Here is a 19528-nt window from a genome sequence, read left to right as displayed (position 1 = left end):
ATGTAACATTTAATGGTCTAAAAACTTACGTGTAGCGGAAATTAGCATGAACATAGTGGGCATTTCATTAGAATAGATTCCTAATGAGAATTACAAGAGTGCTTGGGTGGAGAGAGCAACAAAAAGCATAACACCTAGTTAGATAGCATCAACAATACTTTCAAAAGAGAGAGAAATTAAGCTATTGACAACAGTTGAGGACCGGATTTGCATGGAGCCGGTCCCCTCTCCAAAAGGCTTTGTATTATGGTTTCTCCCATCAAGAGAGACATTGTACAATACAATTCTTTGTGTTCCTTCAAGACTAGCTAGTGCAATGAAGATGAAAGCTTCATGCACTAACCCAAAACACTTAGCAAACACAACTTTAATTATCCCCGTTCTCAGACCCAAGACCTCACACACCTTCGAAGATGGTGAGAGCTAGGAGGGTATGAGAGTAGATTGAGAGGAAGAAGGAGTATCTTACGAGAAAGATGTACATCTCCTCACATAATCACTCATATTAGCATTGCTTAGCTTAGTAATTAGCATGGTAGAGGAGATGAGCATGCATTGAAGCTTGGCTCTTGGTTGGATTTGCATCCACATGCCAAGAGTGTGTCGATGTAGGCTTCTATCTCACAAGCTTGGAGTAGGTGATGAGCTCTCCATTAAAGCTTGGGAAGAGATAGTCTTCTCTTTCTTCACACATGAGATTGTGTGAGTGTGTGTGTGTGATAATGCCTTGCAAAAATCAGCCCCCTCTCCCTTTTGGGCCAGCCCTCTTGCTATTTGCTCTTGCTTTTCCCCCATTGGACCTCCCTAAGTTAAGCCAATGGCTATTAAGCAGCATAAGTGATAGCCTTCTGACATGTGTCCCCATTTCCCATTTTGTGAGAGCTTAATCAATTAAAGTTAATTGATTTAAATGAATTAAATCCCCATCGGACCTTTCCCCATTCTGACCAATAGGAATTAAGTAGCCCATTGGGCTGCTCAATTCCTATTGGACCCCTTCACGGGCTGTCCAATAATCATCCAGGAGACTTAATTTTCATTGGTTCTTTTTATCAAGTGTTTTAAAATTAATTAGGCTAAATTTACTCTAGCCTAATTCTCATTGGTCCACTTCAAGGGTCATCCAATAGGAATTGAGCACACTTTGGGAGCAACTAGCTTAGGTATCTAACATGTGTCCTTCATTCCCTTTGTGTAAAGGGGGCTTGTGTGTGTGTGTGTGTGTGTGTGTGTGGATTTCTCTCTCTTCCCCTACTTGCTAGGCTCGCCCCCTCCTATGTAGGGATATGCAAGACTTTTTTGGCCACACACAAAGCATCCAATTCCTTAAGGTTGACCTTTGGACATAACCTTTGAATTTTGGAACCTTAGCATTTTGGAAGTCTTAATGGGCTGAACCTTAGGGTCTTTTTAGCCCATTGTTTCACATGGCTCTTTTGCAGATGGCCCCCCCTTTGGATCCCTATTTTCCCTCCTTTGGATCCCTACTCTGGCCGGTCTGCTAGCTTAACCAATATTCTAGCTTTTTCTCCCTTGGCACTTCCCCATATTAAATGATCAGTTTAACATGAGAAAATCATTTAGGAGAATTAGATATTGATTATTATGACAAAGTAATTCTTTAAACATGATCTACTAACTCTTAATATCAAACAACAACAATTTATCAAACAACTCTTTCACTACTCTACAAAATCATTTGCTTGTTTCTTGTGATACAATCACGCTTTCGGATGGTTTAAGGGAATTCATGGACTTGACTTACTTGGTCGATATGTATAGCGATGCAGAATTCTAAATATGTCTTACTGGATTAGTGCTTTGACTACCTTCCATGTTTAAGGTTGGGCAGCTTTAAATTCTTCCGCAATGGATACCTCCGCTTAAGGAAAAGAAGAAATTAAGCTATAATCTTGACTAGGCAATATTGTGCAAGCAATTTTGTCCTTTTGTGGAGTATTTTTGTCAGTACAATTTTCTGTTGAATGTGTCCCTTATAGTCTTCTTTGGGTTGTGCTATATAGCACGTGTTAGTCCCACTTTGTTTCTCCTCTTTTGGGGCAGTTTTCACATTAGGTGCAAGCACTTGCCATGGTTGACAACAACACAGATGTGTTCAAGATGTTGGCTGTTGTGGATATTGGATCCAATGTGGGATTACGTGATGCAACATGTTCTTCTGTCAAAGGGTGTTTGGAATGTTGTGCAGGGCAATGATGTACGTCTAGATTCTGTGCCCATAGGAATGCCCAAATAACCTCAAGATTTCTCCTTCTCGAATAATTTGGTAGCCCTGTGATACAAGCCATTGAGGGAGAGGTTTTTCAGTGTGATAGCTTATTTGCCTTGGACATTGACAAGTCTTGGCATAATTTTCCTTGGGTCACCATCCATTTTGGGCATGTCAACATAATTCCAAAGGGCTTGGACCTTATGAAATCACTGTGGGGGCCCTAGAATAGATATAGACAACAACTAGTGGCAAAATAGGATAGCCCCCATGGCCAGACAATCAGATCCAATGACTCCATATAGTTTCCCCTTAAACCCATTCCTCACATTTTCCTCAATCAAGTCAAGACAGCTAAAGGATTCACAGGAAAGGAATAAACGGGAACGTAGATGGATTTCCTTGTCTGAATTACTAAGAAGATTTGGGCTGCAACCTTGGGAACTAACCTTGATTCATAACAGGATTTTTTGTTTTCCTAAGGATCAGTTATGGATGCTGTTCTCAAAAGACCTACCCTCAGTCAAATCGTTTGGCTAGAGAGGAGGCTTCACTCTTCATCATCTAGTCCCTCCCCCTCGGGAACTCAAAACTCCCTTGCATGTCATTTTGAACAGGAGATGGAGCTTGAATTGGGACAAAAAGAAATGGCAATTCAAATTCAAGACTATATGGGCTTCATTTATCCCCCCTAAAAAATCTATCCTTCTGTGAATGGTTCTCCATAAAGCTGTGTGGACATAAGTGAAGTGTAGAGAACGTGGGCAAGGTTCGAGAGGTGTCTTAGGGTGGAAGAAGATTTGCCTCATATCTTCTTGAATTGCAAGGCTTCCATCAAAATTCTGTCACCTCTCATTGAGGTTCTAGGATTTTGTCCCTTAGCCAAATAGTGGTTACTAGGGGAATCTGCTAGACTACTTTCTACATACTAGTCTAAAATCCGTTTTGAATTCATGTGGATTATGTGAAAAGAGAGGTGTACCTCTGTTTTTGAGGAGGCTTACCCGACCCGAACTTTGAGGGTGTCGTTTTACGATTCCAACCTACAGGTTTACAAACTAAACCTGGCTCAAGCTAGGATTTACAAAATCAAGCCAAAGTATTGAAAGATTGTGAAGAGGGCTATGAAGCATCAATGGATAGGTTCTCCTTTGCTACACATTCTGGTTGATATGAAGCTATGTTGAAGATGCCACATGAAGTTGGAGAGAAACTCGAAGAACATAAAGCAAGGATGGTCGAAGCCCACAAGTTGATGAATCTGCAAAATAGAATTGATGCCATGTCTATGAGGTTTTAAGATGGGTTTGTCTCATTAGATGTTCAGCTCAGCTTGTTTTTTGTCTCAATGTAACCTCATATCTGACCCACAGAGATATGTTTTATTATGCCTCTATATAACTTCGCCTTCATGCTCTTGTCTCCCCGCGGTAAAAAGAGCGACAAGTGAACGGACAAAATCCGTTCGTATATCAAACGATCGCAGAGCATTGATGTACTTTTTGGACAAACGATCGAGCGCATGTGTTCCGTTCATGATCGGACAGAAATGGTCTTGCTCTCCAGTTTTGCTCATGTCTGCACATGAGGGACAATTGGAGGGCTATGTTGGCCGCCTCTGAGGGCTATGCCAAGGTATATCTCTCTCTCTCCCCCCCCCCCCCCCCCCCCCCCCCCAAAAAAAAAACACACACACACAGACAGACAAGAGTTCTTTTTCTCAATTGTCGTGGTTGATGAGTATCCTGCAAGCATTATCGGGTTTGTGTCCACAGAGCGGAAGCAAATCCACTGACAAATCCAGGGAAGAAGCAATATACTGCACCAGCCAAGCATAGACAGGAGAAGCGTGATAAGGGGTCAAAAGCAACGAGTTTTGCTCTTCTGAATGGACTAAAAGCCTGTGCTCAGAAGAAGGATTTGCACCAAATCAATAGGATAGACGCTGAGCTTCGCAATAGTGGGCTACTTCAGAAGGACGCATCTTTAGCAAGGACATTGGTGAATGTGTATGCCAAATGTGGTGCCCTCACAAAAGCACGAGAAGTTCTTGATGGGCTTCCTGTCCGGAATGTCATCACTTGGAACGCGCTGATTGCAGGATATGCCCAACATAACTGTGGCAAGAAAGCTCTGTGCTGTTTTCACCGGATGCGGATGGAAAGCCTCTCTCCAGATGCAATCTCCTATACTTGCACCTTGAAGGCATGTGGCCTTATGCAAGACCTTCACATGGGTGAGAGAATTCACAATGAGATTGCTAGTCAGGGCCTGTTGGAGAAAGATGTCGTGCTTGGTGGTGCTTTGGTTGACATGTATGCCAAATGTGGTGCCCTCACGAGAGCACAAAAAGTTCTTGATTGGCTTCCTTTCCGAGATGTTGTCTCTTGGAGCGCATTGATTGCAGGATATGCCCAACACGGCTTTGGCAAGGAAGCTTTGGGCTGTTTTAACCAGTTGAGAAGGGAAGGCCTTTCTCCAAATGCAATCACGTATGCTTGCACCTTGAAGGCTTGTGGTCTTACACAAGACGCTGACATGGGTGAGAGAATTCACGATGAGATTGCTAGTCAGGGGCTGTTGGAGAAAGATGTGGTGCTTGGCAATGCTTTGGTTGATATGTATGCCAAATGTGGTGCCCTCGCGAAAGCACGAGAAGTTCTCGATGGACATCCTTGCCGGGATGTTGTCTCTTGGAGCACATTGATTGCAGGATATGTCCAACACGGTTGTGGCAAGGAAGCTCTGGAGTGTTTTCACCGGATGCGAAGGGAAGGCCTTTTTCCAAATGTGATCACCTATGCTTGCACCTTGAAGGCCTGTGGCCTTACAGAAGACGTTGACATGGGTGAGAGGATTCACGATGAGATTGCTAGTCAAGGGTTGTTAGAGAAACATGTTGTGCTTGGCAATGCTTTGGTCGATGTGTATGTTAAATGTGGTGCCTTAACGAAAGCCCGAGAAGTTCTTGATGGGCTATCTCTCCAGAATGTCATTTCTTGGAGCATGTTGATTGCAGGATATGCCCAACATGGCTTTGGCAAGGAAGCTCTGGGCTGTTTTCACCAAATGCAAAGGGAAGGCCTTTCTCCAGATGCTATCACCTATGCTTGCACCTTGAAGGCATGTGGCCTTACACAAGATGTTGACATGGGTGAGAGAATTCACAATGAGATTGCTACTCAGGGGCTGTTGGAGAAAGACGTTGTGCTTGGCAATGCTTTGGTTGATATGTATGCAAAATGTGGTGCCCTCGCGAAAGCACGAGAAGTTCTTGATGGGTATCCTCTCCGGGATGTCGTCTCTTGGAGCTCATTGATTGCAGGATATGCCCAACACGGCTGTGGCAAGGAAGCTCTGGGCTGTTTTCACCAGATGCGAAGGGAAGGCCTTTTTCCAAATGCAATCACCTATGCTTGCACCTTGAAGGCCTGTGGCCTTACACTAGAGGTTGACATGGGTGAGAGAATTCACGATGAGATTGCTAGTCAGGGGCTGTTGGAGAAGCATGTCGTGCTTGGCGGTGCTTTGGTCGATATGTATGCCAAATGTGGCGCCCTAACGAAAGCACAAGAAGTTCTTGACGGGCTTCCTGTCCGGAATGTGGTCTCTTGGAATGCATTGATTGCAGGATTTGCTCAACATGGCTGTGGCAAGGAAGCCCTGGGCTGTTTTAGCCAGATGCGAAGTGAGGGTTTCTCGCCCGACGAAGTCTCTTGGAGCGCTCTTATAGGAGGATATGCCCAGCAAGGGCTGGCAGAAGAAGCTCTGAACTGTTTTTGTTGGATGCAACACGAGGGCACCTCCCCAACTGCAATCAGTTTTCTTATTTTGCTCAATGCATGTAGTCACTCAGGTCTACTGGATGAGGGCCAAATGCTTTTTGATAGCATGAGGGAAAAATATGGCATTATACCAGATGAAAAGCACTACACTTGCATGGTTGACCTGCTTGGGCGGGCAAGGCATTTTGACAAAGCTATGAGAGTAATCAAGATGATGCCATCATCTGATTATCCTCCAGTTTGGTCGGCTCTCCTGGGTGCTTGTCGACGATGGGGAAATGTGGATCTTGGAAGATTGGCCTTTGACCGTGGAATAGAGTTAGATAAATGTAATGCTGCAGCTTATGTGTTAATGAGTAACATTTACTCAGCTGCTGGCATGCAGGAGGCAGCTCAAAACATTGAATGCATGAGAATCAGGAATGGTGCTGGACTGATGCAAGTGAATACTTGCATAGATGTGTTGTTGGGGATACCGAGCATCTGCAAAGCAGACAAGTCTATTTGAAGCTACAAGATCTCGAGCTTAAATTGTTCCCACAAGGGTAAACCCCAAATTTGCATTGGGTCTCAGAAAACAAAATATTCCCCTTGATCCCAAGAAGGTTTTGCTTTATAAGCATTCTGAGAAACTGGCCATTGCTTGTGCAATCATGAAAAATGAATGCACCTCAAAGGATGGACATATGCATCATCAAAAACATGCGGCCATGTGAGGATTTGCATGCTGCTACCTCTCTGATATAAAAAATGAAAAACTTAAAATAGTGGTCAAAAGATGTGAATGGCTTGCATGGTTTTGGAGGTGGAAAATCAGTTGGGAAACGTCAATTGGGGGAACTTGAAGTTGATGGGTGCTTCTTGTACTTTTAGCTCAGAAGGAAGTCCATACCCTCGTGACAAAAGGTCCACACTTTGCAGATTACAATAATGATGATTGTATGTATTCACCATGAGAATAAGGTTAGGTCATATCATCAACAAGTCACTTGAGAACGCTTGCAAATTCTATATTTTAGTTTTCCTTTGTTGGCACTGCCCCTTGACAAAAGGGCAGTCCGCTGTTTCAGCCCAAATTATGAGGATGTGTGCTTGGTTGGAGGAAAGTAGTTCGAGCAGCCTGCGTGTGGTTTTCAGGTAGCCGGGGATGAGGGCATACATAGGTTTGAGGGTGTTCCGGCACTAGCTCTGTACCGTGAGAGGATATAACGTGCGGCTGCTACTACAGTCCTCAAATTTGAAGGTTGAAACACCCTTCCAAGGGGGTTTTGAAGGCGTAGGGAATGGTTGCCTACTGGCCATTCCTGTTAACCATGGGCGACCAGCGGAGGCCGGGAGCCCTCATTACGGGAATGGTCAGTAGGCGACATTCCCGGCCGTCAAAAGTCCAAGGGAGTGGGGGCCAATCGCATGTTGACATGTCATGCGCAACTGTCCTCTACAGGGCCAATCGCATGTTGACATGTCATGTGCAACTGTCCTCCGTAGCCAACCACAGGACACAGTGCTTGCGTTGAGATGTTGCACGTCATCATTCCATGCAGTGCAGTTTTGATTTGCTTGAAATTCTGTGTTCCGTGCGCTGAGTTGGAAACCATTGATTGGTTATCGACGTTGCAGATTATCTCCGTCGAGTAGTCATGCATCCAAAGCTCGATAAAACAGGTTTTCGGTTTTTGGCTTGCCCAAAGGGCAAAGGTTATAGAGATCACTTCTCTTTTTGTTGACTAAAATAGGAATAAAATTGAGTTGTATTTTCAAGTATTTTTTGATAGACTTAAAATGTTGATTGGATGAAATAAGATAGTGGACACTCATTGAAATGAAGAGTGTAAATCTAATGATGGACATGTCTTGAGTTTTGAAAAATGAAATGAATGTTCATATATCAAAGAAAAGATTTTGTGTTGCCCAATGCCTTAGAAAGCATTGTCAACCGTATATGTTAAATGATAAAGCTTAGAGGCTCCACAAATCCCAAGAGTCACTTTATCATTTTGAAATTTGAGAAGTTATTTTATCCATCTTTTCATTTTGAGAATTTCATTCACGGTCGAAACTTGAGGCAATAACTAAAGTTGTCATTTTTATTGGTTAAAACTTTATGGAAGGAATTTATAGTTCAGAGCTTTAATCTTTAAAGATTTTTTTTTTTGAGATTTTAAACCTAATCCAATGAGGAACTAAAAAAAAAATTATTAGAAGGTAAAAATTTGAATTAAAGAAAGTGAAAATGTTACATGAATCCACAGGCAGGGGGAGGGTCACCCCGAGACGTTAGAGTTTTAGGACTTACTAACTTAGAACTTTAAAGCTTTTAAAGTGGGATTTACAACTTAGCAATCTACAGTTTTAATTTGTAAAAGGCGCTCTAGAGCTTAAAAATGTAGAATTTTTAAAGTGAGGTGTAGAACATAGGGATCTAAAGCTTAGGGTGTAGAGCTTAAGGGTGCTTTTTTAATTCAATTCACTATACTTATGTTTTTTTTTAAACTTAGAGATGTAGAGATTTTAAAGTGGATCTAACCTCAGATCAAGGCTTAAAATTGACGCTTTTTTTTTGTCAAGGGTTAGGTAATAACTAAAGTTGTCATTTTTGTTGGTTAAAACTTTATGGAAGGAATTTATCCTTTAGAGCTTTAATCTTTAAAGAATTTTTTTTTGTGAGATTTTAAAGCTAATCCAATGAGGAACTAGAGTTTTTTTTTTATTAGAAGGTACAAATTTGAATTAAAGAAAGTAAAAATGTTACATGGATCCACAGGTAGGGGGAGGGTCACCCCGAGACGTTAGAGTTTTAGGGCTTACTAACTTAGAACTTTAAAGCTTTTAAAGTGGGATTTACAAGTTAGGGATCTATAGTTTTAATTTGTAAAAGGCGCTCTAGAGCTTAAAAATGTAGAATTTTTAAAATGGGCTGTAGAGCATAGGGATCTAAAGCTTAGGGTGTAGAGTTTAAAGGTGCTATTTAATTCAATTCACTATGCTTATGTTTTTTTTAAAGCTTAGAGATGTAGAGATTTTAAAGTGGGATCTAGCCTCAGATCAAGGCCTAAAATTGACGCTTTTTTTTTTTTTGTCAAGGGCTATTTTGCCTATCAAAACATGTGCTTAAAAAAAAACTCATGTCATTTGACATGCTAGAATCTCAAAATTGCCTATCATTTTTTGTGTTTATATCTTTAAGTTAACGATATATATGGAAAATTATATAGACTGATTGCATTACACAAAGCATATGAAAGGGTACTTGAAAAATTGCATCTCAAGAAGAAAATTTTATCAGGCCTGGCATGATTCCATACATTATGTTTGTGTTTATCCTATCAAAACACCACTTTGATACTCTTCAATCCTTCATCGCGGTCAACATTTATGATGTTATCTGTAAATCACTTTCTCTATGGATCAATATGATTACCATCCTAGTATTTTTTTGTTTCACTTTCATGTTCTTTATTAGTTTCCTTAATTTGGCAGGCCTTGTGATTTTATCACTTGTTAATATACAGTAGATGGGTGGTCGAGAGTGCACAGCCCCCGACCCTGGACTTTGACGGGGGTTTAACATTGCTTGGGAAGGTTCATAGAAATACTAAAAAATAGTGGAAATTTATAAAAACAGTTATATGACCTTCCAAATTTGTACATAAAGTTTCTATGAAGCCTTCTAAATGAAAAGCAGGGCAACCTTCCAAATTTGAGACTTGATGGGGCATGTGATTGAGAAAGCAAATCTACTCGGCTACCATGCCGCCAAAGCTTTTGAGGTACATTTGCCTAAGGTTGTCGAATACAGGAGTACATAGCCTTTTACATATTGATGTTGTTGCGTGCACCTCAGCATGGAGGGAGACCACAAAGGGTGTCTTGAAAACTTTTGGTTTTGAAAAACTGACTTTCTGTTTTTTTATACCGGAAATGCGTTTTGTGATCATATTAGACAGAACAAAAAGTTACAAAGTTGTGTAGAACCCTTGGGGGGTGCACCATGTAGTCACGTTAATGTACCACATGAGTTCAACAGGAGGGTTTTTTTTAATGCAAACATTTTAGGAAAATTAACATAGATACATTAACATAGATACATTAACAAAAGAGGTTATTATATTCCATTTTGGAGAAAACTCCTAAAATAAAGGGTCATTTTATTTTTATTCAAACATGTCAAAAAAAGGGGTTTTTTAAACACCCCCGAATGCACGTTATATAGGAGGGTTCTCAATAGTGCACCCCTCGAGGTACAACCAGGCTACACAAAAAATTACCTTTCTATACCAAAAGATTTCTTTCATATGGGTTAGCATTTAGTTTTTGTAGTCTTTCATGTTAAGTGCAATGCTTGGATTTTATTTTTTTTCACAAATACTCGTGAGAAATTTTAGAGGTAGGCTGACTCTATTTCAAGGTGTTTACAGTAAATTTCACTAAATTTTGTAGGTTTTCTCACCTTCAAATTCAAAATTTATATTCTCTCTTAAAACTTAAAATATTACCTGGAGGTGTTGCTTGTGTTCGTCTAATGAATTAGAGTAGATGATAATATCATCAAAGAACACTCCAGTGAAGGTTCGATGAGGCCTGAACAGCTTCTCCATCAAGCGGTTGAATGTGGCTGGTGCATTGGTCAGGCCAAAAGGCATGACAATGTATTCGTAAAGACCAAATGTGGTGCGAAATGCGGTCTTTACAATGTCTTGATCAACTATCCTTATTTGATGGTAGCCACTTTTTAGGTCAATCCTACTGAAGTAGGTCGATCCTTGTAGCTTATCAAATAGGTCTTCTACCCGTGGAACGGAAAACCTATTCTTGATAGTGATCCTATTTAGTGCTCTATAGTCGACACACATACGATATGTGCCGTCTTTCTTTTGCACTAATAGCACATGTGAGCAAAATGGAGATGAGCTAGGCCTAACCATGCCCTTCTCAATTAACTCATGCACTTGCCGCATAATCTCCTCTTGTTGAGCTTGAGAAACTCTATAAGGAGGTTTGTTAGGCGGTGAACTTCCTGGAAGAAGTTCAATTGCTTGGTCATCATTACCTCATTTAGGAGGAGGGATGTCTTCAATAAAAACATCTTGAAACCCCTTGAGAAAATTGGATAACTCTAATTCCTTTTGGTTGCTTTTATTTTCTTTTGCTAAAGCATTAGGTTCATTTTGAGAATCTTTAACAAAAATCATGTACACGAAAATAGAGCTCTTTATTGACTTGTTGAAAGCTGGTGTATGTACAATGGGGATAGTGCTACCCATTTCCTTAGCATCTATATACATGTCTTTTTCCCTGAACTTAAAGGAGATTCTCCTTTCAGGAAATTTAGCATCGGCAGCCAGGCGGTCAAACCATGGTGCCCCTAGGATTACATCCTCATGCTTGAGAGGAGAGATAAAGAAGTCCTCTTTGTCCACATAGCCTTGGACATGAAGCCTCAATTTCCCGATTAAGGGAGTGATTGAAGCTTCTTACCCCTTGAAGGCACTGTCTGCGGGTAGGACATCTCCCATCTCATAGGATTGTATGCCTAGCTTGGTGGCCAACTCTATAGATATAAAATTGTGAGTAGAACCTGGGTCAAAGAGAATAAAAGCATCATGTTGTCTTACCTTTCCCCAAGCATGGCATAGAGGAGATCCTTTGTGATGAGTTTGGCGAGTCTCCTCCTCTTGGATTTAAACCAAGGAATCTCTAGGAGGATCTTGGTGGTTGTTCTTTTGGGGACAAGCGCGGTACGCATGCCCTTGTTCGCCGCACTTGAAACGCCAGTTATCCTTGCGATAACGCTCAAGCTCTTCAAGAGAGAGTTTGTTCTTACCTTTGTAAACTCCCTTCTCTTTAGCTTTGTTGGAGTTGCCCTTAGGAGACTTTTGGACATTGTCCTTCCCCTTAGGCTCATTGGAACCCTTGTTTTCCGGGGGCTTATTATTTCTTTTAGCCCCCGTTTGGAAATTGATTCGTGAGGCCACCATAGTATGGTGTATTACCGCCGATATGGTACGTGGCCTTTGGGAGTTGACATACTCCGCCATTTCTTCGGTTAAGCCCGCACAAAATTGTTTCTTTTGCTCTCCAAAATCCAACTTTTTGAAGACAGTGGCTTTGAGTTGTAGGTCCCAAAACTTATCTACATATTTGTGGATGGATTCATAGGGAGAGAGCTTTAAGCTTCGCCATTCGGTGAGTACTTTGTCTTTGGCATCGGTGACCAAAAACTGCTTCATAATGGAAGCTCTTAAAGCTTTCCATGTTCATGGAGCTTCACCGTTGGCTCGTAGGCTAGACCACCATTGCCTGGCGGACTTTTGAAAGTGCATAGCTACATGGCGTAGCTTAGAGGACTCCGTGAAGCCCTCATCTCCAAATGCCCAATCAAATTGCTAGATAAAGGCCAAGACTTTGTCCGTAGCACCAAAGGTACCATCATAGGTAAGGAAAGATATGCTCTGCTCTCCCTCTTTGAACTTCTTCAGCTTGGATGACCTCTTCCATGCGGCATAGGATTTCCTATGGCCTCTTCTTTTTGATGGTTCAAAGGTTGCACCATCACTTTCTTCAGAAGGTGAAGAATTTGAAAAAGGTGGAGAAGAGGGTGACCTCTTTCTCGCCTTTTTCTTGTCTTGATCTTCGTCGTCTTTACCATCACTTTCATAAGAGGAAGAGGATGAACAAGATGGAGAAGAGGGTGTCCTCTTTCTCGCCTTTTTCTTCTCTTGCTTTTTATCATCCCTCTTTGAATTATGGTGTGGAGAAGAGTGTGATAGTCTTCTCCGCTTTGGTGGTGATGGAGAGCGTTTAGCCCGCCGTCTTCATGGAGCCATCTCCGCTGAGCTTGGATGACCTCTTCCATGCGGCATAGGGTTTCCTATGGCCTCTTATTTTTGATGGTTCAAAGGTTTCACCATCACTTTCTTCAGAAGGTGAAGAATTTGAAAAAGGTGGAGAAGAGGGTGACCTCTTTGTCGCCTTTTTCTTGTCTTGATCTTCGTCGTCTTTACCATCACTTTCATAAGAGGAAGAGGATGAAGAAGATGGAGAAGAGGGTGTCCTCTTTCTCGCCTTTTTCTTCTCTTGCTTTTTATCATCCCTCTTTGAATTATGGTGTGGAGAAGAGTGTGATGGTCTTCTCCGCTTTGGTGGTGATGGAGAGCGTTTAGCCCGCCGTCTTCGTGGAGCCATCTCCGCTGAGGTGGCGGGAGACTCACTCCTTTCTCGTTCCTTCAGTGGAGGCTCTTGAGTTCTCCTTTGGGAAGGAGATGCATCATCAAGAAGTAAATTCTTGAACCCTTCGTACGGATTCTCTTCTTCTTCCCGAATCGGAGAGAGACCTCTTTTGGGAGTCTCACAAGGAGGCTTCCTAGGTGTTCTCTCGTCATGGTGATGAGCTTGGAGAATCTCGTGAGCACGGAGCTGCCGTTGCACTTCGCTTTGGAGAGATGGATTGCCCATGGCTTGTTGAAGCCTAGAAACAAGATAGTTAACAAGCATCGGAGCATCATTAGTAGCTTGCTCAATATCAAAATCAAAGTTATCAACATTAATTTCACTCTCTTTACTATTGTCAGCCATTCTAACAACTTTTAGGTGTACCTTGGCACTTCAAGCCCTAGTTGCTACTCCTCTTCACCCCTTTAGAAAAAGCACTCAAGCTACTGTACCAGCGGCTCGAATACCATTAATTGCAAGGAATAGAAGAGAGGGTCTTTCAACACCAAAACAACACCGGCTCGTGTCAAGCTTCTAATAGCTCAATAGTGGTTAAGCCGTAGGCAAGCCCCGTAGGAATCCACTATGAAGACCATAGATCTCGACGGTGATGCCCCCTTAATTGCACAAAGGCAGGCGCACTGCAAGGCTGAAAAATCCCTATTCTACTTACTCACAGGCAATTAATAATACCAACCATTTATAGCTAGCTTGAGGACCTACCTTCTTGAGCAAGAAAAGAGAAACCTTGTGCTCTGATACCTATGTAACATTTAATGGTCTAAAAAACTTATGTGTAGCGGAAATTAGCATAAACATAGTGGGAATTTCATTAGAATAGATTCCTAATGAGAATTACAAGAGTGCTTGGGTGGAGAGAGCAACAAAAAGCATAACACCTTGTTAGATAGCATCAACAATACTTTCAAAAGAGAGAGAAATTAAGCTATTGACAACATTTGAGGACCGGATTTGCATGGAGCCAGTCCCCCCTCCAAAAGGCTTTGTATTATGGTTTCTTTCATCAAGAGAGACATTGTACAATACAATTCTTTGTGTTCCTTCAAGACTAGCTAGTGCAATGAAGATGAAAGCTTCATGCACTAACCCAAAACACTTAGCAAACACAACTTTAATTATCCCCGTTCTCAGACCCAAGACCTCACACACCTTCGAAGATGGTGAGAGCTAGCAGGGTATGAGAGTAGATTGAGAGGAAGAAGGAGTATCTTACGAGAAAGATATACATCTCCTCACATAATCACTCATATTAGCATAGCTTAGCTTAGTAATTAGCATGGTAGAGGAGACGAGCATGCCTTGAAGCTTGGCTCTTGGTTGGATTTGCATCCACATGCCAAGAGTGTGTCGATGTAGGCTTCTATCTCACAAGCTTGGAGTAGGTGATGAGCTCTCCATTAAAGCTTGGGAAGAGATAGTCTTCTCTTTCTTCACACATGAGATTGTGTGAGTGTGTGTGTGTGATAATGCCTTGCAAAAATCAGCCCCCTCTCCCTTTTGGGCCAGCCCTCTTGCTATTTGCTCTTGCTTTTCCCCCATTGGACCTCCCTAAGTTAAGCCAATGGCTATTAAGCAGCATAAGTGATAGCCTTCTGACATGTGTCCCCATTTCCCATTTTGTGAGAGCTTAATCAATTAAAGTTAATTGATTTAAATGAATTAAATCCCCATCGGACCTTTCCCCATTCTGACCAATAGGAATTAAGTAGCCCATTGGGCTGCTCAATTCCTATTGGACCCCTTCACGGGCTGTCCAATAATCATCCAGGAGACTTAATTTTCATTGGTTCTTTTTATTAAGTGTTTTAAAATTAATTAGGCTAAATTTACTCTAGCCTAATTCTCATTGGTCCACTTCAAGGGTCATCCAATAGGAATTGAGCACACTTTGGGTGCAACTTGCTTAGGCATCTGACATGTGTCCTTCATTCCCTTTGTGTAAAGGGGGCTTGTGTGTGTGTGTGTGTGTGTGTGTGTGTGTGTGTGTGTGTGTGTGTGTGTGTGTGTGTGTGTGGCTTTCTCTCTCATCCCCTACTTGCTAGGCTCGCCCCCTCCTATGTAGGGATATGCAAGACTTTTGTGGTCACACACAAAGCATCCAATTCCTTAAGGTTGACCTTTGGACATAACCTTTGAATTTTGGAACCTTAGCATTTTGGAAGTCTTAATGGGCTGAACCTTAGGGTCTTTTTAGCCCATTGTTTCACATGGCTTATTTGCAGATGGCCCCCCCTTTGGATCCCTATTGTGGCCGGTCTGCTAGCTTAACCAATATTCTAGCTTTTTCTCCCCTGGCACTTCCCCATATTAAATTATCAGTTTAACATGAGAAAATCATTTAGGAGAATTAGATATTGATTATTATGACATATTGAGTGAGAGCCAAGATCATATTAAAATCTATTTTATCAACAATACATGATCATCATGCATGATAGAATTAAGGGGTTACTAAGTAGAAATTAGAGTGATATACTTATTGAAGAGAGATATAACATACACAAGAGAGAGAGTATACACGAGATATACATGGTTCACCCAGGTGTGGCCCATGTACACAAAATTCAACTACTCACTCAGTTTATACTTCAAGCTTGATGTAATTTACAAAGATCTTAAAAGCCCTCAATAGTTGTCTCACCTAATTCTCTATGTACATTGCACTTCCAGCTTCTCCATCATGTGCAGAAGAGGCCTCCTTTTATAGATGCCAAGGAGCCTCTATGGACTGCCCTCTCACATGAGAGGCAACCACCCATGTGTAGACATGCCCATCGGCCATTGGCCATCGACCACCAACCATCGACCACTGACCACCAGTCATGGACCATTGGCCAAGTATCCACCGACCATGTTTCGGCCATTGTTCGGCTAAGATATTTCGACGAAAAGGGATGCTGGCTTATCCTCATAATGGGGGCCTTACAAATGTGCTTTTCCTCATAACGGGGGCCTTCTCATGCACGATGGATTCTCCTCATAACAAAGACCTTACAAATGTGATTTTCTAAAATATTAATTACAAGGGTAAAGCAGGCTCTGTACCATTAACAATCTCCCACTTGGAGACTTATCTCTAGAAAACCTATGATTGCTTTTTATTTTGGCTTCTTATTCTTGAATATCAATTGAATTTGAGGAAATTTTCACCTTCTCCTTGTTAACCACTTCTGTAAACATGTCTGCAAAGGGAATGCCTTGTGTGCACTTTTCCAAGATTTAGTTGTCCTTCTTTAAAACTAGTTTGCCTTGATTGATGCAATGTGGAAATGGTGTGAATTAAATAAAATGAGCACTGTTGTACCTTTCACCTTATATCGTCTCTTATTTTGGAGGTTTCGTAGCATCTCCTCGAAGCTTTCACCAAAAGCTCCACGACCTCGCAAGACAAATGAAATTTGGCATCAACGGATGTGTGGAGGAGAAAATTTGCAAATAGTAAATTTAAAAGATGAAAGAAAATTCATTTCGTGCATTGGGATGCTTGTGCCCATCGAAAAAAAGAAAACCATACATACGTATGGTGTGGAGTTGGCACCGTTCTCCACATTTATAATAATACCGTAGGGAATGTGCCCTTCTCCTGCCACTTTTATCCCCTCTGGTGTTGAAGGGGGACTTATGCTTCTCCTCAAGTGTTTGAGGAACTCTCTAATGGTAAAAATACTGCATTTTCACCAAGAAGAACTGATTATCGATAACATGTATCATCCTAGGTTTCCATGCTGTGTTGTAATCCCCATGTGTCTCTTTGTCAGACATCACATAAGTTCTGTAGTCCTTGTCACCTTCATCTACAGTGTTTTCAATAAAACTGATGTAAATTCGTTGCTTTAATGTGCACATGATTCTTTTGAGATAACTTAAACGAAATCGAAATACGGAATATAAATGTACCTTTGGTATTGGTCATTTGCATCAAAGCACAATCTTGGATGGATCGGCTCCTAAACTTTCCTTACGCTGTTGCACCACCTTGCCAGTAGTATGTGTTTTGCATCATCATTTCTGTGATATCTATGGCATCCATGGCCAAACCTGCAACCAGTAGACCGAGTGAGTTTCCTAGGCAAGATTACTGCCACCAAATACACCATGACTCAAACAGTATATACACTCTCTCTCAAAATGCACTTGCCTGATGGCTGCAAATTTCTACTGCATGCCGTCTCCATTCCAATAGACGATATTCCAAACAAGAAGCTTCTCAAGCACTTTTTGTGCTTTCTGAAGCCCACCACATTTGGCATACAAATCGACCAAGACAGTGCCAAGCGCGAAATCTTTTTGAAGAGCTTCTGACTAACAATATAATTGTGAATTTTTGTGCCCATATCAACACCTTGCATAGATTCATATACCTTCAAGATGCATGCATAGGTGATTGAATCTCGAGAGAGGTCCTCGCTTTGCATCTCTTGAAAACAGACTAGCGCTTTCTGGCCCTGTCCCTGTGGGGAAAATCTTGCAAGTAGTGCTTTCCAAGAGTCCACACTCTAGACAGGAAGCTCCTCAAGAAATTTTTGTGCTCTTTGAAGTGCACCACATTTAGCAAACATGTCAACCAAGGCATTGCCAAGCACGACATCTTTTTTCAACAGTCCCGGACTAACAATATTAGTGTGAATTTTTATGCCCATATCAGCATCTTGTGTAGAGCCACATGCCTTCAAGATGCATGCGTATGTGATTGCATCTGGAGAGAGGCCGTCACTTTGCATCTGTTGAAAACAGCCTAGAGCTTTGTGTCCAGCTCTTGTTGCACAAATCTCGAAATCAATGCACTCCAAGAGACGACAATCTAGACAGGAAGCTCCTCAAGCACGTTTTGTACTTTTTATAGTGCACCACATTTGGCATACATATCAACCAAGGCATTGCCAAGCACAACATTTTATTGCAACAGCCCCTAACTAACAATATTAGAAGGAATTTTTAATCCCATAATAGCATCTTGCGTAGAGCCACATGCGCGAATTTTTATACCCATCCATATCAGCATCTTGCGCAGAGCCACACGCCTTCAAGATGCACGCATATGTGATTGCATATGGAAAGAGGTCCTTGCTTTGCATCCGCTGAAATCAGCCTAGAGCTTTCTGGCCCTGCGCATATCCCCTAATCAATGCACTCTAAGAGATGACATTCCGGACAAGAAGCTCCTCAAGCACGTTTTGTGCTTTTTGAAGTGCACCACATTTGGCATACATATCAACCACAGCATTCCCAAGCACGACATTCTTTTGCAACAACCCCTAACTAACAATATCAGAGTGAATTTTCAAGCCCACATCTTGCGTAGAGCTACATGCCTTCAAGATGCACGCATAGGTAATTGCTTCTCATTTGCTGAAAACAACGCAGAGCTTCCTGGCCACGATCAAGGAATTTGAAGAGATGACAAGAAGCCCCTCAAGCCCTTGTTGTGCTTTATGCAGTACACCACATTTGGCATACATGTTAACAAAGGCAGTGCTAAGTACGGCATATCTTTTCAACATCGTCTGAATTTTTGTGCCCATATCAACATCTTGCGTAGAGGCACATGCCTGCAAGATGCACGCGTAGGTACATGCCTGCAAGATGCGAGCGTAGGTGATTGTGTTTGGGGAGATTCTCTCACTTCGCATTTGTTGAAAACAGCGCAACGCTTCCTGGACAAGTACCACTCTCTCTCCCTCTCCCTCTCTCTCTCTCTCTCTCGCTCTCTCTCTCTCTCTCTCTCTCTCTCTCTCTCTCTCTCTCTCTCTCTCTCTCTCTCTCTCTCTCTCTCTCTCTCTCTCTCCCCCGACGGCTAAGTATAGCTTTGACTCACTTTGCACACCAAAATTAACTTCCTCAAATTAACGGATGCCAAGTGGCATGCCTCCTCTTGCTCTGTTCCAAAAATTGGTATTAGATAATCAAGGTAAAGAGTACATATGAAGTGATACCTCACCTATATGCTTTGTCCTTCAATGAAGGTTGAATTGTTTGCAAGTTGAATGGCACCTCGACTTTCACTGTACAAGACATGATTGTTTTACTTATATCTAAGATCCTCCAAAAACCTACGAAGCCACCAAAATTTCTTTGCTAGCCTCTATAACAACTACATATTCCACTTTCGTGGTAGATAGCGAAACACCTTTTTGCAACTTTGAATTCCAACTTAGTGTTGTGCCTCCAATGATGAAGACATAGCCTATAGTTCTCCTATGAGTATCTTTGCACTTATCATATCTCCATTAGTATATCCTTGCAAAAAATTGCAAGTGCCTCCAAAACATCTAGCATTTGT

General features: G+C 41.8%; 1 protein-coding gene across 1 annotated transcript; it reads left to right on the top strand.

Annotated features, from left to right (window-relative positions):
• Window positions 1-3698: 3698 nt before the first annotated feature.
• LOC147460263 (pentatricopeptide repeat-containing protein At4g18520, chloroplastic-like) lies at window positions 3699-7771 on the top strand. The gene is made up of 2 exons (XM_086511347.1): window positions 3699-3865; window positions 4006-7771. The coding sequence occupies exons 1-2, from the start codon at window positions 3858-3860 to the stop codon at window positions 6521-6523; spliced, it is 2526 nt and encodes an 841-aa protein (XP_086367473.1). The 5' UTR covers window positions 3699-3857; the 3' UTR covers window positions 6524-7771.
• Window positions 7772-19528: the final 11757 nt, after the last annotated feature.

Source organism: Adiantum capillus-veneris, chromosome 4 (genome assembly GCF_014529385.1).
Source record: "Adiantum capillus-veneris isolate H3 chromosome 4, ASM1452938v2, whole genome shotgun sequence".
NCBI lineage: Eukaryota > Viridiplantae > Streptophyta > Polypodiopsida > Polypodiales > Pteridaceae > Adiantum > Adiantum capillus-veneris.
Note: the sequence above shows the minus strand (reverse complement) of the source record. Positions and strands in the feature narration are given on the sequence as shown.